This window comes from Perissodus microlepis, chromosome 16 (genome assembly GCF_051167445.1).
Source record: "Perissodus microlepis isolate ML-2025 ecotype Zambia chromosome 16, ASM5116744v1, whole genome shotgun sequence".
Classification (NCBI taxonomy): Eukaryota; Metazoa; Chordata; class Actinopteri; order Cichliformes; family Cichlidae; genus Perissodus; species Perissodus microlepis.
Window position 1 is genome coordinate 13,980,982 of NC_140476.1, and position 27,330 is coordinate 14,008,311.

Below are 27,330 nucleotides of genomic sequence, written 5' to 3' on the forward strand. Positions count from 1 at the left end.
AATAACAAAACGGATAATACGTTTTGGGGTGATTCATCACTCATTTTTGTAATTTTGCCTCTTATACACCACCTCTGTGGATTTTGATTACAGACATTTTTCTATACAGTCCCAAATTTCTGCACAAATTAATCTTGGTTTCATCTGCCCAAATAATTTTTTCCAGAACTGTGTAGGCTGTTTTAGAATCTTTCTGGCAAAGTCTACTCTGGATTTCTTGTTCTTGACTGTAACCAGTGGCTTGCACCTTAAACTAAACCCTCTTTCTTTATGTTCATGAAGGCGTGTCTTGATTGACAATAATACACGTCCCTCCTCAGGAGCATTCTTGACTTAGCTGGATGTTGTGGAGGTGTTTTTCTTATCCATGGAAAGAATTCTGTAATCATGCACTTTAGTCCTTTTCAGAGTTTTTGATAACTCTCTGATATGTTTATTTGTAATCTTAAATCTCAAAGCTGACAAAACAGTTTATGCAACACTTTGCAAAATCACTGCTCATCCATGATATAATAACAAGAAAAGGTGTGACTATCCAAAAACTTAAAGACCTAAGTGTATATGGCAGATCTCTAAAGATTAATAAAATAAAAATTACAACTTTTGGATTCAAGGGATAAATAATAACGAGTCTATGTAATTACTATGGTAATGAGATGAGTGTGGGCAGCTTCCATGGTAAATTAGCTGCCATTTGAAAGCTTCTGTCCTGAGCTCCCGCGTTTTCTTTGATCAGGGCCCTTTTGTTTCCCCCATGTCACGGGAGTGCGCAAATTAGCGGACGCTCACGCATCCGCGGCCCAGACGAAAAATGGATCACGTGACGTTTTTGGTCGAATTACATTTTAAATATCACTGCGCGCTCCCTCGCCAAACGAAAGAGCCGGAGGAGCTGATAAACCGCTTCACCATTATCAGCCGGAGTCCACGTTACTCTTAAATACCCGAGGAAAGAGCAGAATGTCTGAAGAAAAGCCAAAGGTCGGTGCCGCGCTCCTACAGAGACACATCTGGGTCATGTTCACCTTTAGGTGCTCGTTATGCCCGCTGCAAGCAGCCGTTAGCATGTTCTGCTAAGCTAGTGCTGCTTAAAGGCTGCAGTTTCCTAGTTTGAGCGGGTAGACGGGGGAAACAAAGGTTGCTCAATTTGCGGATATTTTGGCTTTAAGCTCAGTTTGTGCCTATCCTGTTCTGTATCTTCCATATCCAGCCTCCTGCCTATCGGCATACCTTTCAGTTAAACTATGTTTGCTAATGTCGGTAACAGAGAGTGCTAGCGAAATGAATGGCTTGTTTTTTTTCCCTTTACTGTTTGCGCCATTGTGGCTTTCTGCGCCAATTTGAACACGGACTAGCCTGCTATGCTAACGCTGGGAGAAGGCGAAAGGAAGTGTGTATGCGTGCGGGTTTTGGGTTTGAAACCTACCTCCCTCCGTTATCACGCTTTCTTGTAAACGTAGTTGGCTAACTTAGGTTGGCTGCTACTTTGAACTAATCGGGGCTTACTCCCGGACGCTTCTGTTGGTGACCTTTTTGCTTTTGTTGCAGGAAGGAGTGAAGACGGAGAACGACCACATTAACCTCAAGGTAGCTGGTCAGGATGGCTCGGTTGTACAGTTCAAAATTAAAAGGCACACTCCATTAAGCAAGCTAATGAAGGCATACTGCGAAAGACAGGTATGGGGCCCTTTGAGCTTTTTTGCTCATATTATTGCGTATTACTTTGTAAATGATTAACTAGATGCAGAATCTAAGAAAATTCCTTTCTGTCTTTTCCAGGGATTGTCAATTCGGCAGATAAGGTTTAGGTTTGATGGACAACCAATTAATGAAACAGACACACCTGCACAGGTTGGTAAAATACTAAAGGCCCAGTTCATTATGGAGGTTTGAAGATGCAAAATAGCATTGCCCTTGTTTTCTTTAACTAGAAAGTCTTTTATGCCAGCACAACAAGTACAGCCCTCAGGCCAAGTTGTACATCTCAGCTTCTCCAGAAAATGCTCAATCACAACCTCAAAGTGAAGACTTACAGCTATAAATCATAAAGTTAATGCATTTGGTTGGATATTCGTAATGTCGTCATTAAAGTGATGCAAAATGGCATGTAACAGCCAAATCAGAGGATAAGATCTGCTTGTCCTCTTGTATTTTTATGCGTAATGAAAAGATATTCAGCGTTGGGTATCAGTTTTATACGTTTATATAGTGTGAAGCATAAGACCACTTTTTTTTTTTTCTGCTCTGTGTTTAGCTACTTTATAGTTGCAACACTGTGAAATAGTACAGGGCTTAACAAATATTTTGAATGCAAAGTAAACCAAAGTCAAATTCTTTGTTTGTTGCTCAAACTTGGCCAAATAAGTAAAGATAAAGATGTAAAACCTTTTTAATCAGTAATATTTAGAATACTAAAAAATTAGGAAAAAATAATAAATCCACTAAAATGTGGATTTAGTTTATTTGCCTGATAAATAAAAATATAATTTTTAGTTTTAAGCAACTTTTTTGACATTTAAAAGAAAGAGAAAAGGAAGATGTTTCTGGCGCTACTCTGGGTTCTCTTCCCAGTTGGGCATGCCTTGCAAAGAGAGGACTTAACCACCTCGACTGGCTCCTTTTGTAGGAGGAGTGGTTCTACTCCAGAGATCCTTTCAGATTTCTGTGTTCCTTGCCTTATCTTTAAAGCATGATTTAGACTTCTGTGGGAAATCTACATCGTTACTTATGACGTAACTGAAAATCCCTATTAACCCTATGCTGTAACCTTCCAAGCCATTCAGTTGCTTCGAGGTGCATCAACCATACATGTAGTTACATTTGTCAGGAGGTTCACATCAAGCTACTTGGGAAGTTACTGGTAGGATCTAAAGGTTCCAGTTACGACGTAGATTTCCCCCAGAAGTCTAGATCATCATCACGCAGTCAGTTTTCCTGCCGTTAAGTGCAGGAACCCGGTGCAGTATTCTCCTGAATGATATATCTGAGCTTCTGTACTGAAATATCATCAAAATGACTGTAAAATCCTAAATGACTGTACACACATGTCTTTAGCTTAACTGCGGCACAACGTGCCAGTTTGCAAAAGTCGAGAGGCGGACAACCAGTCAAGGTGCTTCAAATACTGTGGGTGTGCATCAGGCAATGTGACGTCAAACTATGCACACACCACCCATGACGGAGGGTATGTGGTGAACATGAAAACACCATAAATCAGGCCTAAAGCTGAGCCCAGCCACCCTACAGAGGAAACTCATTTCTGCCACTTGTATTTGTGACCTTGTTCTTTCAGTCACTACCCCGTATTTCATAACCACGGGTTAGGGTTGGCATGTAGATGGACTAGTAAATTGAAAGCTCCTTTCAGCTTAGCCCATTTCTTTATTAATGGGCCAGCACAAGCGCATATTACTCCTGACATCACACCAGTCAAGCAGTCCAACTCACGCTTCACCTTCCCATCACTTGTGAATAAGATCCCAAGATACTTGAACTCTGCTTGAGGCAGCTTGTCTTCCCTAACCTAGAGCGAGCGTTCAACAGATTTTTCAAATTTTTGTTTTAAATTGGCGATGCTGTAAGTTCTAAATTTTCTTTCCTGAAAGACTTCCAGCCTTCTGTTAATAATTGTGGTTGACTAAAGCTCATACTTTCTCACAAACCATTTGCTTTTTGCCACTGGACTGACAAAAAGCAGAATGAAAGTCCAAAACGCTCAGTGCAGATTTGAGAAAGGGAAACCTATATTTGTGTATGTGACAAATTCCTGAACAGCTGCACATTACAAGACCACTGGTTCAAATGGTCAACAAGTTAGCCAAAGTCTGAAAAGACCAAAGAGGTTGGCTGAATGGAAGCTGGTTTGGATGGTGTGAACCCATCAAGGCATAGACCCATTATGAACTGGAAGCTGCTGGACCATTGGAGACACTCATGAGTTTGTATTGCTGTAGACTGAGGCTGCCATCCAAAAAGGACATGCAAAGCTAAACAAAAGCTTTTTGCTGACCACATGCACAAATGTTTTCCAGGCGAATGTTAATCAGATTAGACAAAACTGTTTCTGAGCAGAATTACCTGAAGTATGTCTGGAGGAGACATCCTTCAGACATAAACAAAGGAACTGTTACTAGCTGTTCCACATGCAGGTTGTAGCATGTTGATCTGGAACTGTTTAGCTACCAGTGGAGCTGGTACATTGAACAGACTGAAATGATTTCTACTGAACAATCCTGAGGTAGATACAACATCCAAAGTGCAACGACCTCAAACCTATCAAAAAAAAAAAGTGGAATTATGGTAAATGGTAAAAGTCCAGTGTCTGCAGTGACCTTTCGGGGAAACATTGTCCAATATTAGTTGTGCTTTACACATACAGGGTACAAAATATGTGTAAATTTTGTTTATTTCAGAAAGCTCTTTTTGTGCACCAAATTGTCAGTGTTCATTTTAACTCTAATAATATATATCACACCTCAGGGAAAAGACAGACAAACAGTCCTAACATGGTAATTTAAAAGTGGTAATTTAGGCAGGGAAACCTGCCTACATGATATTATTAGCATTACTGAAAACTTCCTGTCACGACATGGTCTGAGAGACTAATGTGCACGTGTCTTTGTTGCAGCTGGAGATGGAGGATGAAGACACTATTGATGTATTTCAGCAACAGACGGGAGGAGTCTGTTAAGTGGAAAGAGTCAACAATTTTTTGTTTTGTTTTGTTTCTCCTTTTCAATTCAGTTTTCTTTTTCTATTAGGTTTTTCGACTGTGCTTCCCTAAATGAAAGACTTCACACAACAAAAAATAAAAATGATGATAATGATCATTTGGGGCCAAATACCGACTTTGAGATTAGGTAACTTAATGTTTTATTCACCAAAACCGATTTGAAATTCATAAGGACAGAGTACATCTCATATTATGGCTTGTAACGACGGGACCATTGTGGGGTTTTTGTGATGTTCAGCTGTCTGAGTAAGCTAAATGACATGCTTTCTTTTCTGTTTCTTGATATTTGTTTAATTTTTTTTCCAGATAATGGTAAGAATTCATATTCAGGATGGACTTGACTATTTAAATATTCATGTACTTATGAGGAATGCTGCTGGGATAGTCAGTAGTGATCTGTTCATAGATGGGAGATTTTGTGACATTATTCTCATGTAGATTTTAGTCGCGTTTTTAAAAGAACATTTAGAAATAATCTGTCCATGCACAGTTTATCTTCAACAGGAGAAATACTTGTGCTTGGAAAGCGTCATTATGGATGGTTTACCTCAATACTGTTACCTTCAAAGTGGATTTATCTGACTGGTAGTACAGTAAGGTTCTTGGACCAAAAATGCTAAATGAAAAGGTTTCTTTTTATAAAAGGGTTTGACTAATATAAAAATGTAGATGTAAAAGTTATTGTAACTCAGTGGTTGGTGGTATTGCACAGCAGAAAAACGGTTGTTTTCATGTGTAAAGTTGATTTTATGCCTGTCCAGGACTTTAAAAGGGGAAAAACTCCTCACTTTTTATCAGAGACATTTTATCTCATCCAAGAATAAGTATTTCACTCATTGTATACATACATGACATGTTGCCAATTTGAATATGTTTGTAAAAAGTCTATCCAAACATTAACGTTGTTTTATGCTTGTGTGTTGATGGAACCTTTTTTTGTTTGTTTGTTTTTGTTCATTTTCACCTGCGTTTCAAATTTAAACATTTTAGATTTGCATGGTGATGTTGGCAAATGTTCTTTTTCTTTAATTTTTTTTGTCCTTATACTGTATACAATAAATATAGTTTGATACTCAGCTGCCTGAACCCTGTTGGCTTTCATTTGTGTCAGAGTACTGTAAAGTCTTTAGTTGCCAGTGCAGAGCGAGTGTAAAATATTTACATCTTTTGCATAAACGGGAACTCATTTAAAATAGCGGTCAAAGAAACGTGCCTGATTTTCTAAATACAATGTTTTTTGTTTTTTATATCTGTGGTTCTTCCTCGTCAAACTACATGTGAAAATAAGTATCCTGGACACTGGTTATGATGGGAACTCACGGTAAGTAAATGTTACGTTAGGTCATCGTAGTCTAAGGAGCTTGGAAAGACTTCACAAGGCCAGGTCAAAGAAATCTGCCAGCATGATTCTTTGGGCTTAAATTCTAAGAAATAAATATGCAAATTTACAGAAACCTCTGGTAGCTCATTACCCACTCTCTACTGTAATAAGATTTTACTATTTTAAAAAAAATTAAAAAAAAAAATACTACTTTCAAAAAAAACTTATTACATTTAATGTTTTGTTTTGTTTTTCTCATGTAGACCCACCATAACAATAGAATTTTCTATTGTAGATGGGGGGTGAATAGAAATTATTTACTTTGGTGTTGTCTGCATGTCAGTAGGAAAAGCTGTAAAACTTAAATATAGTTAAGTCCCAAAACTGCCCTCCTTAAGTGGCCACTTTTTCTTTTTTTTTTTTCTTTTTTTTGAAAGGTGTCCTGTGGCCCAGATTTGAGTCCTTGGCAGGCTAGTTCTGGCCCCTGGCCCATATGTTTGGTACCCCTGACCATTAAACCATAATGATCAGGTAATTTAGTCTTCCTTTAAAGGGTTGTGGACATTTAGCTTTGTCTTAATCTGCTCCAGAGTAGGAAGCAATATACACTAGATGGCACCATTATCCTTATGATCTGTTGGTACTTGATTCAATCACTGCACCCTCCAGCACCATAAGTTAAAATACAAAGACACATTTGTTAATCTACTCGAGCCTTATGAAGGCTATAACTTCATGAGTCCTTTTAAGAGAGCTTGATTTCACAGATGTTACTAAACTGAGCAGCCAAGTGAACTCCCTGTGAGATTCCTCACACACTGGCGTGATTGTGCTGCTTTTATTTTTGGCACCTCTTTTGCATTTTATATTTCCTCATGGACATATCTGAGGCCATCATACCACCCCCCAAGATTTTTCAGAAATGCAGCTGCAAGGTGCCGCCTCCACCCATACATGCAACATCCTGCTGGCATCTAATGCACAGTCTTTGGAAGAATATTCAGCAATTTGTGTTAGGTAGAAAACTGAGGTGCTGTTGATTAAATGAGTAAAAGAAAAAATATCAGTTGTTTATTTTAATTAAGCTTATGTTAATCACCTTTCTGCACATTCTATATCTACTAAAAATGAAACCATTATTTACTTTAAGGGGTAAGAATGAAACAGTCTTCCTCACTGTCTGTTTTTATTGCTGCTGTGTCACCGTCCGCTGTGTCAGGAACGCTTGTTATTTCAGCACACAACCTCATTTGTTTGACACTGCACTTAATCGACACACAGTGTTGTTGTCATTGTTTTAATGTTAAGTCATTGTTGAGCTCGTGTCATGTGCTGATCATTGTAAAGTAAGGGCTGTTTATTGTCTGAGATAATAGGTGGATTATCGAGTGAGCTGCACATTTAGATTTATGTAGAGAAAAAGAAACAATTTTCAGAGAACAAATGCAAGATTCAAAGTTAAATTATGTTGACATTATTATCGTTGTTATTTATATTGCCATAAAACAAAACAAAACATGGAGCCCCAAAAGTCTGTAAAAGCATACAAAGAAAATATCTCAAACAAAATTACACCACCAGTTTGAACCGTTGATACAAGGCAGGATGGCTCCATGTTTTCACAGGTTTACACCAGATTCTGGTTCTACCATCCAACCATTAAAAGTTGGAGCAGAAATCAAGACTTATCAGACCAGGCAATGTTTTTCCAATCTTCTGTTGTCCAGTTTTGGTAAGTCTATGCAAAATACAGCATCATTTTCCTCTTAGCTTACAAGAGTAGCACCCGGTGTGGTCTTCTGCTACTGGTTCTATGTATTGTGTGTACAGAGATGCTCTTCTGCGTACCTTGGTTGTAATATTAGCTCAAAGCAGTCTAATCGTTCTCCTCTGACCTCAACATCAACAAGGCATTTTCACCCAGAGAACTGCCGCTCACTAGGCCGCCTGGCACTAATTCTGATGTTCACTTTAAACTTCAGCAGATCACCTTGACCGTGTCAACATATCTAAATGCACTGAGCTGCCATATGACAAGCTATTTGTGTTATTGAGTAGTTGACTTGGTGTATGAAATAAATTTGTTGGGAAATTAGTATTTTCAGACATCAAAATGAGCATAAATGGCTTTTGAATAAGCATACACAGTGCAGGGGGGAGGGGTTCTTACAGAGCAAAATAACAATACTCAACTTTAAACACGTAATGAGCGAATGAGGTCAGTCAGCTGTGTTTTGCATCCTTGGTGTTTGCAGCCAAGTAACCTCATATATGACACCCTCCCCTACTCGGTCAGTCAAGCAGGCTGAATGAAAGCACTGTGCATCTGGAGAACCTCTGGATTTTCTCCAAAAGGTTGCATGCTGATGTCACCCAGTTGTGCGTAATGTGGTCTACACCCTGACCACATCAGATTTCATTTTAAGCCATGTTGAAGATCCTAATCTGTTTAAAAAAAAACCAGACTGGATCTGATAGGAACTCTACAGTGGATGTTGACTGCCCTTCACCACTGAATATGTACTTAGTATAATACAGATATATATGTATATATGTTTATTACACACATGTTAAGGTGTCACAACTGAGCAGACTGCTACTACTGTCACTGAATGTTGATCATCACATTTTACACTGAATCCAATGTTCAAGAGGTTCAAGAGTTAGTTTTTTAAAATGTAAGTTCATTGGGGGGGAAATGTGTGAAATAGCTGATAAACCATTTTGATCAAGCTTATAGTTTGGGTTGGATGTTATGATCCTGAACCACCCCTTAGTCACATTGAGGGACTTTGCCTGAAGCACTGGGCACTTCTCCATCCATCCATTATTAACTTTCCTCGCATCTTTGTTTAGCTGTCATTTGTCCCGTTTTTTAGAGGTCTCTCTTTTCCACCAATCAGTCACCACATAGCTGCCCCACCCGGAGCCTGATTCTGCTGGAGATCGCTTCCTGTTAAAAGTTATAAGTTATAAGTTTGCTGTTGCTATAGAAAAGTACGCACAATTAAAAACACCTGTCTGTGTTTGTTGCTTTGACCGCAGTGATTGGTTCGCACATTTTCAGCCAATAAATATTGTCTAATAAGATGACTGTTCTGAGGGAAAAGGTCATTGTGTGCAAATTTTTTCCCTCAAATACAGTTATGGTCAAAATTTAGAAGTAAGTGTAAATTAAAATAGCCTTATCTCATTGTGACTACTTGTGATGCCTGGAGTTACTGATTTATTACACTCATGTGCTGTTTTTGGAAAACATTGTTCAATATGATGACTGGTTAAGCTCAAAACTGATAATCATACATGTGTAGAAAACGCTTGACTAATGAAGTCATTGTGACAGAGTTTGGCAGGATATTATATAACAAATTAAGTTTATCTACACAAAAAGTGAAAAACACACCGTGGGAAGGATGGATTCACTTCACAGAGTCCCTGCACTCGCTCTTCTTTTGCATGAGGGCGTCCCTTGATTACTGGCCCCTGACTCTGGACTCAAAGTACCACAATGCAACACCGAGCATCTCCTTAGCTACAGCTTTGGGAGCTACGCCCCAAGAAGAAGTGCGAGGCTCGCCCCCCTGAAAGGACTCATTGTAAAAGAGGGATGAGAGTGTGCGCGCAAGCTGCGAGTGTGTCCAAGTGTGTGTGAGCTTGTGGACACCCCCCTCCTCCTTAACTAGCTGGTCAGCAGTGGAGGGATTAGGAAAGCCGGACCCGCTCACTCACTCACTCAGTCACTACTAAGTAACAGATAGGGTTGCAGTAATCGTGAATCATGCTCGTCGTCATTACTACCGGCTGGGAGTGGAGCCGAAATTGTGCAAGATACGGATAACTGCATAGAAAAGGTCCGAGTGAGTAAGAGGAGTCACGTTTCCAGGTTTCTTCCCTTTGCCGTGAAAATGTTTCACCAGGGACTCCTCTGCCGCCGCCGCCGCTGGCGCTCGGACCCGTCGCATTATGTTACTTCCCTCACATGTGCTTTATGTTGAAGAAGAAGAAGAAGAAGAAGTGATCTGGATAAACCTGCGAGGATCCTGCCAGGGCGACTGAGCAAAGCGAAGAGCGTGCGGATATTTCCCCTTTTTATCGCCGTGCAGAGTTTTTTTGTTTTGTTTTTTTCTCAAGTGGACTAAGAGGGGAAAAAGTTGGGGTTTCTGGTCAAAAGAGGAATCATGGGGAACGCAGGGAGCATGGACCACCACACTGATCTCAGGGGACACAACATGCCCCTGAAACTCCCCATGCCAGACGCAGGTGAACTGGAGGAGAGATTTGCAATCGTTTTGGTAAGAAAAAGTCGTTTGCATCTGTCTTCTCTTTGTTCCCTCCATGCTCCGGTGCCCCGGGACGGGACAGCTGTGTGTGTAGGTTGGACCCTCTGTTTCTCGTCCTGCACGCCCCGATCCTCTCTTTGTTGCTCAGTTAAAAAAAGAAAAAGTCATTCCAAACAGAAAAGTGTTTGTTTATTTGCACAAGATCTGCATCTGTTCCTCTGATATGACGTTTTTTGAGCTTGGCAAAACTTTTAAACTTTGTTGTGTGTGGGTTTTTTTTTTAACCGTAATCAAAGTAGCGATGAAGTTGTAGCAGGACTGGGAATTTATTGATACCTTCTTTCTTTTTGATTCAACAAGTATCTGAGTCAGCTTTTACACTTTTTACCACATAGTCCTGAAATAGATAGACGCTACGTTTTGGCCCTATAAATAAATAAATTAAAAAAAGATAAAATGTTAATATTGTAGCACTTCCACAAGTATATGTATGAGACACCTACAGTGGTAAGTTATTGAATTTATTGCCATTTTCCCCAAACTTTATGAGTCCAGACACAAGCTCCCCATTGAAGCTTTAAGTGCCCGGCATGTCAGGTCCTTTGAAACATCTGTCACATCATAGGCAGGCAGTGGATCTGTCAACAGTTACCTTACCTGGGCACCAACATAAAGAGTCCTCCATGCATAAACAGTTCTAAACAGTTGATCAAGATACTGACCGTGTTGCAGGGATTCAAAAAAGGTTTGTATATAATAGGTTTTGATTGGCCAAATGTGTTGCTCATTTCTTGGTGTACTGGTGTACTAAAGTGTTATTTACCATCTTCTTGGACAATTTTATTTATTTAAGCCATCACAGAGTAACACGTGACTTTCTGCTCTCCAGCGTTGTGCCCCAGTCAGTGAATCAAAACCTGCACAGAGGAACAGTGAGGTGAAATTTGAGAGCCGGTAAAATGTGGGTCAAACGTGATTGTCGCCTGGCCTCGCGCCCTCATACACATTAACTGCTTTAGGAGAAGGAATTTGACTTGAGCAAGCCGGTTCTTATCACTGCATCGTCGTGCACTCGTCACGGAGACGAGGAGAAGGTTTTTCATTTCGAGCTTGTCTTTTATTTTTTTCAACTCGCTACAGAGCATTTTTGTTATGTTAGTGGTGGCGGGGCAGATCGTTTAGCCTGTAAGCACATCACAAAAAAGCAGTTTAGGTGGAAGTCAATTCGCTGTGCTGTGTTGTGGTGTGATTGCTGCTTGTCAGACACTGGTGAATCCCTTTCTGTCCTGGAGGCAGCACGGAGAGAGAGGTTTGACGTCACACTGCTGAGGGATTTAGGCCCTTTTCTTAATCACATCTGCTACTAGAACCACCTACTTCCTACATTTTACAAGCATTAGGAATTCCCCTCTCAAATGAGAAATAGCAAAACAGTTGGGATCTAGAAAATTTAGTTTGTTGATTATAAAACTCATCATTATTACGCTTCCCAGGATACAAACCCCCGCCCTAATCAAACTGTCTAAAATTTCTTAGGATGGCTATCTGAAACGCCCGTCCTCATACCATGTCAGGAACTCCCCCGCTGACTCCCCTCCTCTTCCTTGCTGCCAGCATGATGCCTCAGCTCTTGGTGGGATGGAAGCCCTCCAGCATTAAAAGAACTTAGTGCTATAATCACAGCATTTAGTGTTAGTTACTGCCGTTTAAACCCTAATGTGTCTCAGCTGTGGCTCATGGCAGTTGGCACTATCAAGTGGCACTACGTGACTCTGATCACCTCACTTCAGTTTGAGTGGCAAACAATTAGGATGATTCCCCTCGCTCTGCTTTGTGTCCTGACATAACAGAGGCCTTCAGAGCTGATCAAGATTTAAGTGGGCCATTTAGCCCCTTGTTAGTCACCCATAAAGTTTTATCAATCTGATTGGCTGGTTTCCCCTTATCAGTTATGTAAACTATAACTAAATGACTGCTTTTGGACATGATGATATATATAGTAGTCTTCTTGTTGCATATTGACACCAGATTGGTCAAATAATAGCTGCAGGACTGTTTACTTGCCACTTTTAATAGATTTGATCAACAGGCAAGCTTTGGATCACAGCAGGGAACCATTTGGATTAAAGGCTTGCACAGTATGTAACCACATTCAAGTGGTCCACAGCTTTGTATTTGTTTTTTTCTTTTTAATCAAGGACATATAGTTCTTTGCAATAGTCTTGAGTTGCCCCTCATTTCTTGATATTTTGTTAGGAAAATGGGAAATAGACACAGTGATTTATTAAAACGTGCAAACATATAAAAACAAAACATATAAGGCAAAAACAGAGTTTGTACTATTCTAAGGAGGTTGACCATCACTTGTTGTGATTTCTTTATGTATTAGTCTTCAGGATTAGTTCTCCAGGCTTCTCGAAGGACATTCAAAGCTCTTCTTTGGATGCTGGTTGCCTTTCCTCATTGTCTCTGTCACTGCTTCAATAATGTGCCAATAATGTGCGCTCTGAGGAGGTCAATCCATGACTGATACTGCTCCATCATTTATTTTTTTCTATCAATTGTTCTGAGCTCCTCCATACACATGATGATAATTTGATCCAAAAATTACAAATTTGGATTCATCACTAAATAAGACCTGTTGCCACCGATTCTTAGTCCAGTTCTAGTGTAATTTTTCATAACTCAGCCTTTACTCTGTTTTTTCTTCCTTATGAGTATCTGCGTGAAAACCACCCTTTCATCCACCCTCCAAACTGTGTTATCTTTGGCATTTTTCATGAATTCAATTAAAGAAATGAGGACATATGCTTTTGCAACAGACTGAGTGAAATAGCAGTTAATGTCCAGAGAAAAACTTTCAGCAAGCCTGGAGAACTGTTGCTCAAGAGCACTTAAAAATTACATGAAAGTCTAGCTCCTTGGAAGCAAAATATAAAGAGAAATGAGGGGTGACAAGAGTTTTGCACAGAACTACACTCTATTAAAATTTGCACGGTGTGTGATGTGAAAGGCTTTTCAAATATGAACTCGTGACTCAAATCATCTGAGCAGACTGCATCTGTGTGTAACCACACATGTAAAATAAACCTAGTTTCTACAGTAAAGATTTTGTGTAGCTGCACAAGTAATGTTGACTTGTGTTGTACAGGAACTGGTGTCACGGTGTTCTGTTAAACTACCCACTGAATGCTAGAAGATCCAGGAAGTCCAGGATCTTGGCACAGTCCACAAGATGAGTTAATGTGTCAATGCCATTAAATGGTCCTTCACTGGAGATTGTTTTAGCAAAAATGTTTCCAAGGTCAAGAATAAACTGTTAAGATCAATGCAAAATTCAGTGTTGTTAAAGTTTATCACCATATTTTGTCTGTAGTTAATGATTTGTGTACATGTGCCAATCTAAATTATACTTAGAAGTCCCCACTTCTTGGCCGTTGTAATATCTTGTTGTTGTTGTTTTGTACTTATCGCATTTATCTCATTAAAATAGTTGAAAGTTTGTATTTAAGACCCAAAGAAATAATAGAAACTATAACCTTTGCCTGTGCTCAGTGAGCTAACCCTAACTTATAATGGTGTAGTTTTAACTGGCTTCAGCTCCTTCAAAGCTGTAGTAAGTTAAATTTCAACCCACCTTCCTTAGATATGGTTGTTTGCTCTCACTGTGTGTGATTGTCATACAAGTGGCTTACTTCTGGTGGAGTCTGCGGTTTCTACCAAATGAAAAGCTCCCAGTGAAGTGGCTCATTAGGCCAAGAACTGATCTCTGAAACAGACTTGAGCTAATAGTAATCTGAGGCCTCTGCTGTGATCGGACTGCCTGATTCACATGCAGCCTTGGCCTTCAGTCAGGAGGAGATTAAACCCAAATAATCTTTGTTTAGACGGCGCAGATTGTCATAGAGACATAAATAGGAATTTGTTTGTATGCCAAGGCTCTCTGCTTTCTATGACTCCTCATTGTTGCTGGTTCTTTTAAAGCATCTTTGCTCACTTGTTGTCGTAGTATTGGTAACATAAGTCAACCACAGATGAGTTCCACATGATTATGAGTGAGCCCTCTTGATGTCTAATCTGCACGGCACAGTTCTGTCATGTCAGTGTGCTGCTGATCAGTTAACCATACACTTGCCAGATCCAGACAAAATTTCTGAACGGCATTTTTAACATGTTTCTTGGCTTATAAGTGCACAATAGCTGAAAGCACGTGAAATGATTACAGTCAGTCTTTGGGAGTCACATGTACAGTATTAGTCAGTCTATATGCTTCACACACTGAACCAAAGGAAAATGACTCTGTGTAACAGGAATGCAGCCAAGGCCTCATGTCTGCTCTTCTGCCTCAGCTAACCACAGAGTTGACAATCAAATTAGATTGCACCCACATCCAGGAGACCGTCGAGTTGAATCTCTGAGTATCGTGCCTGCTGTCATGGAGACAGAGAAGTTCAGAGTCATTACTTGTTTAAATGCCATATGGGGGGGACTGTAGCTTGGATGCTGTTGTTGCTCTTCTCAGTAGTCTGCCCAGATTATGTCTAAGCTGCTTTGTTTAAAGGCTGCGACGCACCACAATCTGCTGTTATTTCTGCTGTGAGGTACCGCATCTGAAATCTACTCCAGCAGATTAATCACAAGAGTAGCCCTCATGTTTAAATGAAGTCTAATCTGTCACATCGGCAGGTCCAGAGTGGGTTTTTACCTGGAAAACGCTTTCTGGTACTTCCCAGGGTAAGGTGTATCCAAAGTGCATTGGTGGTAATATGCAAATTGTGGCTTTTTGTTAGAATGTCATTCAAATGTGCGAAGACACTGAGCCCTGCATCTCTCACAGTGCTACATGAAACCCAGGAAGTGACTAAGCTAAACCTCTTAGGTTTTTCCACGTTGACTCTTCTTCATTAATAAAATAGAACAGTGAGTTTTGTCTGTGGTGCAGAGGATGAACAGTGGCTGAATCCCGTGCGTCAGGACCACCAGACAGAGCTGCTCTTTATTCTGTGTGAAGCCCAAGACGGAGCCTGGCACTGGACCCAGAGCCGGCAGGCCACGAGAGGCCTCCACACATACCCGTTTCTATGTGTGTGTGTGTTTGTATCGGTTTCTGCTGTGCTGGATCCCCAGGATACTCACCCACCAATTAGCCAGAACAGCACTGAGGATGTTATGCTCAGGGAGCAGTGAAATCCTGCAACCAACGCTCTGGCCTGTGAAATCTCAGAGGGGATGTGAGGTACTGCGGTGTGAAGAGATAATGTGCTGCTCAAGATCCCAAAGCATAGCCTGGAGGCATCTTGCCTGGCTGGCAGAGGCTCAGCTGATTATGTGAGAAAAAGTCTCTCAGCTGTGTGCAGTCACCACACAGTTGAAACTACCGAGGGTCCAATCAGTATTGTTGCTCTAACTTCAGTTTTGACATGTGCACATTCGGGGGTTTGGTTTTCTGCTCCACTATGTGGGTGGCACATGAACCCAAAGGAAATCGTTGACTCTAGAATAACCTTTAAACCTGTCAGCTGGACTTTGTTTTGATTGTACTTTGCTTTTGTTTACCTGCTGAATGAAGTTTCAGTTGCGTGGTTGTGGACTAATAAAGCAGCTGAACACTTTGTTTGGCATCAGTGAAATGTTGAATGCCAGCTAGCAACTGTGTTAAGAGGAAAAGAAAATGTCCCTGGGAGTTTTGACATCAGCCTGGAGTCATTGTTTAGACTTGGCCATCCATAGTTATATTTGCTGTAATTCTTCCTGCAGGTGTATGATGATGGAGTCTTAAAAAGACCAATCTGATCCTTTCGTGTGGGTAACAGTCCATTGCCAGGACCAGTCCAAAATTCACACAAAAGAGCAACAGAGTTGCAGCTCTTTTGAGAAGTGCATTATGGTCAGGATCTGTCCAGGCTCCAAGGTGGCAGCTGCACTAGAAAGACATTCTGCTTGGTCTGTCAAAGTTCTGCACAAGAGTGGGCGTTTTGTTGTGACCTCTTAAGAATTAGTTAATGTTAATGATGTTGAGTATTATCTAAAACTTCCAGCAAATTCATCAGTTATTAGAGTCATTATGACAAGGATACACTTTATCCTCTGGCATTGACACTTGTCAATCCTGGGCTTTGAGCTTAATTTTTGTCCTCAGCTGTGATGTGATGTAACACTTTGTCTCAAAAGTTAACTTTAACATTCTTTTTCAGGCTTTTATTTTAGTATGTTTTTTTTAATTTGTGAGACATAAGCTGCTTTTGAAATGGCCACATTCAAAAAGGCAGGTTCTGTCGGGTAGCAACTTGCCAGAATTAACATCTGCGGAGCAGAATGGGAGGTGCTGTTGAATTTGAATGGACTCCATTAGACCTGAAGACAATGTGGCAGTCTGCTGTTTCAGGTTTTATTGGACAGAAGATTTGCCTTTTACTCTAAACTCTTTACAAGTAGCCACAGAGGAGCACCAGCCTATCCGGGGTTAGGATTTGGATTCAGTACCAACTCAAGCGTTTCCAGTAAATCTCAAAAACAGAGATAGGAAATTGGCAAAACATCAGTTTTGTTTCTTTCCTACAGTAGAGGCTTCAGATTGCTGTTTCGTTAAAAAAAAACACATTACCAACAAATGGTAAAGAATTTTTATTTTATGCACCTATGAAATAAATCTATAATATATAATAATAGATTGAATCCTTCAAATTCAGGTGAGCAGGCAATTTTCCTCTCCTATGGAAATCTTGTATTAAGATGCTCACCGTGGGACAGTTGAACAGGTGTATCAATAACACATAATACCTTTGATCACTGATGCTGATGTTCAGATGTTTCAGCTTTGAACAGTTTGATCCAAACTGTTAAGTCTGTAGGCACCGTGTCTGTGTGCTCGACAGGGATGCCACTTGCAGCCCTTTTTTTATACCATAAAAGCAGCTGTGTGCTCAGTAATCATGTGGTTTCAAGCTCCCATTTAGCCTTTCTTCACTGGATGATGCAAAAGTGTACTTTTGTGGCGGACACCTGCTGTTCAGAGTGCCTCTATCGTCTCGTTAGAAAAAGTGAGTGTACGGCTCTTCGGCGTTTGAGGGATGCCGATTTAGACGGGGTGGGATTGGAGGGTCAAAATTTACAGGTGTGTTTGGGGGTTTTTTTTGTGGGGGAGGTAATCATGATTCTGTCAGAAATGTTTGCACGCCTTCCAGAAGTGTCACAGAGCAGGAAACTAATGTTTTAGCTGCGGTGCCACCTAAGGCGTTGAAACTGCAAACTAGGGGACAGTAATTCTTTCGAAGCAACGGTAAAGCTTCCTGGTTTTCCAGTGAAAATAAAGCGAAAGCACTCAGCTCTCAGGTTACGTCATTTCAAAGGCTTTTTATTTTATCACTTTTTCTTGTGAAGTTTGTATGTAATCAGTTTCGTTATTGCATTTAACCTTTGAATTCCACTCTTGTGACTAATGAATAAGTGTGTATAACAGGATAAAAAACAACCACCACCCACCCAAATGCACACATAAAACAGGATGCTGAATACTTTTACTTTATTACAGATCTAAATGCGACACAGTGACACAAATGTGGCCATCATTGTCACAGCTTACAGTTAGGCACTAAGCTGGTTGTATTTGTCAGGCTTGTATTAATAAAAGACAAATTAAATGCTATTATTGAGCAGTAGTATTAAATCATCCGGCTTCTTTTTCATTTCATTGAAGATTTCCTGCCACAGGAGGAAGATTTAAAAGGTTCTTTTAAATATTATAATCCATGTAAACTAATTTTTCTCATCATTTTTAACTCAGCCGAGCCATTTTTTTATTAACTGTTTTGAACAAACAACATTTCGGGTTCATATTCGCTCTGGAACGTGGACTCCACCTCAGTCCAGACACTTTCGCAACCTCACAACATCTGGTCTGGCCAGAGCGCCTCTGTGTTCATGTATCACTTGTTTTATTTGGACAGCTTCCTGCTGCTCCACACCACCTCCATGATGTTTCCGGAATTTGGATAGCATCCAGCACTCAAGCCACAGTTTTTTTTCCCTTTCTTTTTAATCCACAACTTAAACATATTTTTGCAATATTTTGTGTATTTTACCCACAAAGTGTTATAGATTTTTTTTTCTGTGTCATGCTTTAAAATTGAACAAAGCTGTTGGGCTCCGATTTCAACATCGATCATTTGACTTCTTCTGCATTTCGCTGCATTTGTGGTGAGGCTTGCTGAAGGCACTTTGATGCCATTGTGAGCAGCGTGGATAAAATGAGAATAGCGAGTACCCACTCTTGTTAGAGAGTGTGAAGCTGACAGATGGTCTGCTAAGTCCAGTATGTCATGTTATCGGTGAGCGCAGTGAGGTAAATGGATGAAATGTCGTTGGAATGTGTAAAACGAGAGGCAAAAACATTTGACTCACCGAGTGGTCAAGAGGCATTCTAGTGAACAGCTTCACAAACACAAACGCTACTGTCGGGTCAGGGGGGTCCTGGGGATTACAAAGCTAATCTGAGGACAGACAGGGGACACCTGTGCCCCCAAAGAACGCCAGGGATTACAGATCCACGCTGTGCTAATGAGTGGAGGACAGCTCGGTTTGGACAGCACACGCCTCGGGGCTGTGCAGCTCCTTTCTCCTTTAAGTAGGCTCTTATCTCTGACACTCCATTATGAATATGACAGATTTCGATTCTGCCTGAGCTGTGGGGCTCCTCCGCTCCCCTGAAGGTTAACGTGAAAAGCAAGAAGTGAAGTGAATCATTTATTATGCAGTTTTGCCGTCACATATTAATACTCATAGGGATGGTGTTTTACAACTCACACTAGCCTGAAGCGCAGCATTAACCTCAATATAAATTTGTAAATGCCTCAGAAACAAAACACCCCAGCATTCGATGAAGCAAGCATTGGGAGAGACCAGTACAGCATCCAGTCATTTCCGTAGCGTTGAGCAATTTGAGGATTATTGCTCTGACTAGTTTTTAATAACTGATGCAATGTGAGGTTTTCTTGTTGTGGCACGCAGCGTGGCATCAGTCTGCTCATTTAAAAAGACAAGTGAGACGTTTTAGCGAAAAGAAATTGATTAGAGGTCGGAACGTGGCTTTGAATGATGCAAATTGGTTGTTTACAGCAGAAAGACGCGTCTTCTATTAAGGTCATTAGTTTCGTTAATGCTGACAAAACAGTTATGCCGCATCTGTTGGTTTGAACACAGAGATTAAGTTCTTCTGGATTGTGGTGCATTAGTAGGGAGAAGGTAGACACAGAGGAAGAAAGAGGGGAGCGTGGGTGTGCTACCAACTCATGGCAACCCAAATCCTCAAGGAGAAACCAATCACTGCGCTGAAAGATATCTGAGAGGAGAGCTGGTGACAGTGAGGTGATGTACTGCACACTTTTGTCAGGTTCTGTCTCATGTTGTTGAAGAGTAAACACAAGTAAACGCAGCGGAGCATGTTCTGAAAGTGGATGTTTTCTTTAATAGGTGGTCTACCAGGGTTTCTTGACTTTCCTAGTTGGATCGAGCTCTTTTGTTTGCATTCGCTCAAGCCAAAATTGCTTGGTATGTGAGATCACAGCAGGCAGCATGTGGAGTGATGATGTGAACATGTGGTTGTGGATTCTATCTGATGTAAAATTGGTGCTTTATCATTTTTTTTGTTGGCTGTCACAGAAAATTCAAGTGCTTCTCCTTAATCCCAGGTCTATGTTTCAACTGCAGTTACCATCAAAGACGTTATGAAGTTTATAACTATTTTTTATGTATACTTTACAGTATATGTTTTACTCCTAGTTTGTTCTGCGACACGTTTGAAGACCTGCAGGGTGTTTTAAGAAAATGGAAATAAAAATGATTGACCTGGTTAGATGTGTTTTGTTTGTGTGTGTGTGTGTGTGTGTGTGTGTGTGTGTTTGCACACCTAAAGGTGCAAAACACTACATTTTAGACACGTTCCAAAGCAAGTAGTTAGTTAGCCAGTTGTGTCAATATAGTTTAGATCAGGGGTGCCCAATCCTAGTCCTCGAGAGCTACTGTCCTGCAGTTTTTAGATGCATCCCTAATGGTTTGATTACCTCTTCAGCATGCCATCAAGTTTGGCAAAGGCCTGATAACAAGCCATTCATTTGATTCAGGTGTGTCAAAACAAGGATGCATCTAAAACCTGCAGGACGGTAGCTCTCGAGGACTGGGATTGGACACCCCTGGTTTAGATCTTGTAGCAGCATTACTGACTGAAGCAGGTCCTTCATGTGGGCTGTGTGTTTGCTTTTCTAGCCAGCTGTGCTGTGAAGGCTGTGCCTGAGCAGACCTCCTGGTAGGTAGTGGTGGTTGGTGGGCTTTGAGCCAGCACTCTATTTTTACTTCTTTTATGACTTAAGCTGGATAATGATAGGATACGTGGGCTCTAATAAGTTCTATATTTATGAACCTTAAGAACCTTAAGACCTGATGTGAGTTAAACATTGACATAAAGTTATTAGTTGCAACTGTTAAAGTTCAGCTACACTAAAATTGGCCCCCTGTATCTGGGTAAATATGGCATAGTTTAGCACGACATACTGGCTCGTTGTCTCCACAGTACTGACAGTTATTAATGACCTGGATTCATGTTCAGGCTACAGCTTTGTTTCTAAAGGAACTCACTCAGTAACTGTACAGATGTGGGACAGCTGCTTTGGAGATGAAATGTGACTTTGGCAGCATGAAGGGAGGCTGGAGAGCATTGAAACCCCACATTTCACTGAGGGGATGGTCGTCCAGCACAGTGAATTCCACTATTTTTTTTTTCTCCCTCTTGTCGTTTGCGCTTTGTTGCCGTCTGGAGGGAGTCTCCGATGCTTTGTCAGGGTCTCCCAACAGGATTGTCTTGTTGACTAAATCCCTTTCATTGTGCTTTTTTAGGATTTAAACTTCCTTGCAGCTGCACTGGTTGCACGCATCTGCTTTACCAATACTTAAAATGGCTTTGCCACCATTTTATATCAGATTATTATTAATTTTCAGCATGAATGAGTGCATCCTTTTAGCGTGTTCGCCTGTGTCTCAAATTTCTGTTATGCTTTACTGTTTTACTAACCAGTTAAATTTAGGTGCGTATTCGTCAGGGTGGTCTGCCATCAGGTGTTGGTTAAAAGCTGCCCAGCCCTCCTCAGCTGCACCCCATTAATAACACAGTTGCACAGATACCAGTGTGGTTGTAGACATGGGGTAACCCAGTGAGCTGAGTGCTTGTCACAGCTCATTAGCAGTGGGATGAAATGAAGGCTGGTAGAAGTGGTCTTTTGCTTTAGTTGGAGCCTCACCATGCAGTTCAGTGCACCCACAGCGACTCAGCAAACCACCCAAGCCACACAAGCACCCAGGCCAAAGGTACTCTTAATTCCAAACAAAACAAGGTAGACGTTTAGAAGTAAAAGTCTACCCTCCTTCAGGTTTCTCTCTCCAAAATGTAAAACCACTTCTGTGTGTAACATAGTAAACCCGCTGGTGGTTTTCTGTCACTTAATGTGACCGTCCGCTCAGGCGTCAGATTGTATTTTAATGTGTTTAGGGAAGACGAATGGATACAAAGCCTAGTCATCTGGTCAGCAGCCAGAATGAGTCAATAGAACCCTTATGACTCCCAATTCCCTGCAGTCAGCACAGCAGCGATCATTCGACTCAAAGCTTCGGCAGAATACTAATTCAATTTCCTTTAGTTAAATATCTACAGGCTACACCCTGAGTTTTTACCATATCCATTAGCCACCCCTAATTTTTTTTTACCATTTTGCCAGGAAAATGAGAAAGGGGTGAACAATTTATATAAGAGTGTATAACAGTATATAAGAGAAAATAGTTTGTGCAATTCTAGCAAGTTTGAAAGTCAATATCTAGTATGACCACATTTATTCTTCAACACTGCCTGAACTATCTTACACAAGCTTTCTTGTAATTTATTTAAGTCATCTTCAGGAATAGTTCTCCAGGCTTCCTAAAAGACATTCAGAGCCAAGATGATTACACGTTGTTTAAGTAATGTTGAGGTCCATGGTTTGGGGAGGCCAATCCACGGCTGATAGTGTTTCACTGCGTGTTTGTTCTATCCATGCGGGGTTTCACTGCACTGACACTGTTTGGGATCAATGTTAGGCTGAAAAATCAAAAGCTTTCCAGATGATGATACTTGGTGGATCAGACTCTGAGGATACTTTTCTATGTTCATATTTCCATCAGTTTTCAGAAGATCCCCAACAATGCTCGCTGAAGTCTGTCTTCTAGGAGGCAAAACAAAAAAAATAATAGGTGGTGCAAGTAGGGCTGTTCGATATAACGATATATATCGGATGAAGATATAAAAACGTCTATCAAAGGAGCTTGCAAAGAAAAGCGTCTGGACTTCTTTAAGTTGCTTGAAGACGTTTCACCTCTCATCCGAGAAGCTTCTTCAGTTCTAAGGGGAACTTTGCAAGCTCCTTTGACTACGATGACCTGGATGACTGAGAACCTTCACAGACAAAAATGTCTATCGTTTCATTTTACGCTATCGTTTGTTTCGTGGTGTCGCAAAATAAACTGTTTACGGCAATATTTTTTCACCGTTTTGATGGTCACTGTAGTGGCTATATTATTTTCTTAAAGTTCTCTCTTTCTCTTTTATTTAATATAACCACACTACAGATGGACAAGCGGCTGTTTGTATGCGTTGTGGTTAGCAACAACGATGGTAAAACCATCGTGTGTCCACTTGTTTATGTTCCACATAAACCTTTCACAATAAAGCTCAAGATCCTGTTGAGACTTTTCAAAATAAACTGAATCACGTGAAAGAGCAGATTATTTACGGACGAGAAGTAAAAAAGAGCCGCCAGGTGCTAATAAATTAACCTTAGACTCAAACGTTAGAACAGGCTTTTCCCCGCAGCACGCTGTGTAATAAATACTCACAAAGAAAACAGCTGCCGTTACAACTTATGTCTAAAAATGTATCGTTTCATACATCGGTTAAAACACTCGACTCCAGCTACATGACGCGCAGCTGGAAACACTTCCCGCAAGTCGAGCTGCCCGAGATTCACAGAATTTACAAAAATGTTACATTTTTGTGATTTATATCGTTATCGGACGATAGAATTCTTATATCGGGATATGAGATTTTGGTCATATCGCACAGGTGCAAGATTCTTCCACAGTACTGAGCTGTCAGTTGGATTTCTATTCGTTTCACAGGTCTACTGGGATCAGTTCAGTTCATCACTAACTATTCTGAAGCACAAAAATATGTGGGGGGAAAACATGACCTAATGAACATAATGGAGTTGTTTTTTTTTTAAAAAAAGGTCCAAAAACTGGCTTAGATATTATGTTTTTATTAGGATGAGCTTTATTTTATGTATATTAGCCTTCCTCTCGATAGCTGTTAGTAAAATCCAAAGATGTGCCTTAGCCCGATCCCGGCATCGCATTGATTGTTCTCTTTATAAATGGACTATTTCATAATTAAAATGGTGATAAAGACGGATTGGTTTGCCACACGTTATTATGCAAAAAAAATCTCAAGCAAATTCTAAAACAACAAAACAATAGCTCTAAGAGCAGGTCTGACTCGATTATCGTGTTACTCACTCATGGAAATGGGTCTGATCTTGAGATATTTCTTATCCATCTTCCTCTCAACCCCCCCTCGTGCTCTTTGGAAAATCCAGCGAAGGAAAAGTAGAAGCTGAGTGCGGTACCCGCTCTGATAGATGATGCAGCCCAACCAGTGTGGATGGGAAAAACAACCTCAACTCTAATGGTTATGTTTTCTAATTTTTTCCCCTGCTCTTTGCTGAATGGCTCTCTCTCACACAGCTGTATTGTGCATCTGTATTATTGTGTTATTCTCTATGACCGAAAGCTGCAGAAACACTCAGTTTAGCTATACACCTCTATGCTATTTTTGTGCTTTTAATGTGTTTCTGTTTTATTTCTATAAGAATAGCTGGTTAACCAGTATCCAGCTGGGTCGCACTTGTGTTTCCATGTTCTTTGCGCAGCATACTGGGAGCGCTGGATAATTGTTTGAAGCCTTTCTAAATCCACATGAGGGTGTGGTGAATAATGCTGGAAAGTGCAACATTTTGGACAGCTGCAGAGGTGTTCGTACACGAAGCAGATGTCGATAAAGTAAAACCGGATAAAGAAAAAGATTTGTGCAAGAGTTGTGTTTTTTTGCACGATCGAAGCTTATTTTCAGTCTTAATGTGTTCGCCAACACATGGGTCACATTAGGTGTGACTGAACAACAGGCTCTTCACAGGAAATCACTTGCTTAACCTCATCAAAGAGGAACAGCTTTTTAAAAAAAGTTTCAAAGCAAAATACTGAAAGATGTTCAGAGCATCCACCTTTACTTCAGACTCACTTCTGTGCTCACGCCTTTGTTTCTTGTCCTGGGATAACTGGCCGAAGAGTCATAGCAGTAACTTAGAAAGCAGGGTTAGATGTTTACCTGTCCTGCCTCAGCAGATTTCTGTATCAAGCAAGACAGATAAACCATCAGCTGTTTGGTTAGTGGAAGACTTGATATTTTATTTGTAGACTGATGGCAAAAATCTTGTAAGGAATGTAAAAAAAATTCTACTTAGCAACAGACTCAAACTAACACACACACACACACACACACACACATATACAGTGTGAAGGCCACACTGTCCCTCAGTGCTGAAGTAGTTGGAAAACAAATTCATGGTCAGATTTCCTTAATCATAGAAAATCTTTTTCTGTGCACTGTTTGTCCAATCTTGTTTACAGAACAGAATATTTTCTTCTTAACAAAGTGGAACTTTTTGTGTTTCCCTCTAAACTTTCCTTTTGTTTTCTGTTTGTATATTGTGGTCCATTTTTATAAAACCTCTAAGACGCCTTAGGGAGGGGTCAGTTTCATTTACAGCTGGATTATCCCAAATGAACAGGAGGGAAGAGCACATGTAAACACTTTTGGCGACCTTTCCCCAATGATCCTCACTCACACTTTGGCTAATGTAACTCTTCTGTTGCCTGCTCATTGCTATGTTTAGCAACGAGAGAGCGTGTAACCAGCTGTTAGGTCAGAGGTCCATTAAGCTTGCAATCTCTTAATTACTCTCTTTGGGAGCCACGGACACCCTGATGTTGTTGGTGCAGAGTATGGTGTATAGATGCTTGCATCTTACCAATAATGATAGGTTTCTTAGTTTGATTTTATGTTTGGGATTAATGATGCTATTTATTCATTACATTGATTATCGTTTTGATTAACTGGGACCTTTCTCTCTCTTTCAGAACTCAATGAATCTTCCTCCAGACAAAGCGCGGCTCTTGCGGCAGTATGACAATGAGAAGAAGTGGGAACTGATCTGTGATCAGGTGAGCATCAGCCACTCATCTAAATGATGTAGCTGCTGCATAAGTAACATTTAATTGATTGTAGCTGCTTAATTACCAAATCATTTTAAATGCTGAAAACATCTGGGTAAGGTTCACACAGAATGATGTTATATGTGCTGTCTGGACTGTCAGCTGAGCGTGTAATCTAGGAGAAGGTCCCACCCCACTGTGTGTCGTGACCGCAACACTCATGCTCCATTGCCCTGCCTTTATCCAGTAAGCCTTTTGCCATCTTTACACGCCACCCTGGCTTCCTTGGTCAAGTGGGTTAAGTGGCACAGCAGGGAGCGCACATCACTTAGCTAGTTGAAAAAACTCAGCCTCTTATTGGCGTCAGTGCTGCGTGTAGGAAATAACAGAGGGTGCACGTTGTGCAATGAGCTGTGGTCTGAGCGCTCCACTCAGTCCGCAACCTCTGTGCCAGAAAGTTTTTCTGCCTCCTTGAACAGAGGAGAAAAGCAGAGACAAGATCAAGACCACCACCCACCAAAAATTGTATTGATAGTTACTGACCCTGAGAGGAACTGTAACAGAGAGAAACCACCAGACTGCTGACCAGCAGTCAGAGATCTTCATGGGGCTGACTGCAAACTGTCACAGTTGAAGTGAAAATAGTCGCTTTCATTGAAGCTAAACATTGCCTGGTGATTTTTGCTGACAGTCTTGGCTTCTCGATGGTCACGCACAGAAGAAGGGAACACGCTCGCCACAGTTCATGTTCATAATAAACGTTTTATATTGTGAATTTAAAGTTTCTTATCCTTTCTGTGAGGATGGGAACCTTGAGACAGACCGCTTTGGGCTGGAAAACTATGGTGGAAATTTTTCCAGCCAGAAAATCGGTTCTGAAAGGAAACTAATTTTCAGCGCAGGAAAGTTACAGCAATGAATTTGTGTGGTACTGAAATTAGCAAGGAAAAAACAACTGTAAATTCATCCAAATATAGATTTACTATAGTAATGCTTCAATCCTGTGATAACATCTAGTTATATAATTCTCTCTTATGAGAAAGGTTACATTTGGAAACCAAATTTAGAAGCTTAACCTGCTCAGACAATAAAGGTGGACATCAGTCATTTGAAAGTATGCTCCATCTCTTTCCTACACTTTGTTTGGTATTAGGTTGAAGTTATAGAATGAAATAATGCATTTTCCTCAGTTTTACTGTTGGCATCAAAGAATATTGCTAACCCAGTTCTTCCAGTTCTTTATTCATTTTTTGTTTTCAAAATAAACCTATACCCATGACACTGCAGGCAGCTGTGGGACTAAGTTACTTTCTGTGTCATAGCTACAGTGAAGCCCTTAATGTAACCATGGCAACAGAGAGAAGCAGAGACGACAGGTACACACCCCCTCTGGAAAACAGCCCTTGCGGATGAAATATTAAACGTTTTCTTTCCAGCAATTATGAGGATTTATGAAATATTGATAAATTGTTGAGGTTGTTCTTGAGGTGAACGCAAGGTTAAAACATCCCGAGTACAAAGAGAGAGATCGGCACGATCAACTCTTCCCAGTCGAATCCTGTGGTTGTGATCTATTTCTAGCCATCGGAGCGTTGTGCAGAGGCGTAGTTCTTAAAGATGAGTCGCTGTGAGAGTACAACAACTGGTTGGCA

At 40.6% G+C, this 27,330-nt stretch overlaps 2 protein-coding genes across 8 annotated transcripts in view; both read left to right on the forward strand.

The window, feature by feature from the left end:
• The first annotated feature begins 790 nt into the window (after window positions 1-790).
• Window positions 791-5,808, forward strand: sumo3b (small ubiquitin like modifier 3b). Its single transcript, XM_084908158.1, has 4 exons — window positions 791-981; window positions 1,549-1,677; window positions 1,780-1,851; window positions 4,628-5,808. Exons 1-4 carry the CDS (start codon window positions 961-963, stop codon window positions 4,688-4,690), a joined length of 285 nt encoding a protein of 94 aa, XP_084764284.1. The 5' UTR covers window positions 791-960; the 3' UTR covers window positions 4,691-5,808.
• A 3,830-nt stretch (window positions 5,809-9,638) lies between these two features.
• The window catches only part of fmnl2a (formin-like 2a), a 51,424-nt gene continuing 33,732 nt past the window's right edge, over window positions 9,639-27,330 (forward strand). For 5 of the 7 annotated variants that reach the window (XM_084954609.1, XM_084954613.1, XM_084954610.1 and 2 more), the window contains exons 1-2: window positions 9,639-10,345; window positions 25,604-25,687. In XM_084954609.1, coding sequence (XP_084810735.1) covers window positions 10,232-10,345; window positions 25,604-25,687 — 198 coding nt within the window. In that variant the 5' untranslated portion in view covers window positions 9,639-10,231. The remainder of the gene's footprint in view (window positions 10,346-25,603; window positions 25,688-27,330) is intronic. The other 2 variants (XM_084954608.1, XM_084954612.1) reach the window with 1 other exon arrangement.

Excerpts from the sequence above, each read along its gene's own strand:
- sumo3b (XM_084908158.1), top strand. The coding sequence starts at position 961 with ATGTCTGAAGAAAAGCCAAAG. Across the intron at positions 982-1,548 it reads TGTCTGAAGAAAAGCCAAAG|GAAGGAGTGAAGACGGAGAA; the intron begins GTCGGTGCCGCG and ends CTTTTGTTGCAG. Across the intron at positions 1,852-4,627 it reads AAACAGACACACCTGCACAG|CTGGAGATGGAGGATGAAGA; the intron begins GTTGGTAAAATA and ends TCTTTGTTGCAG.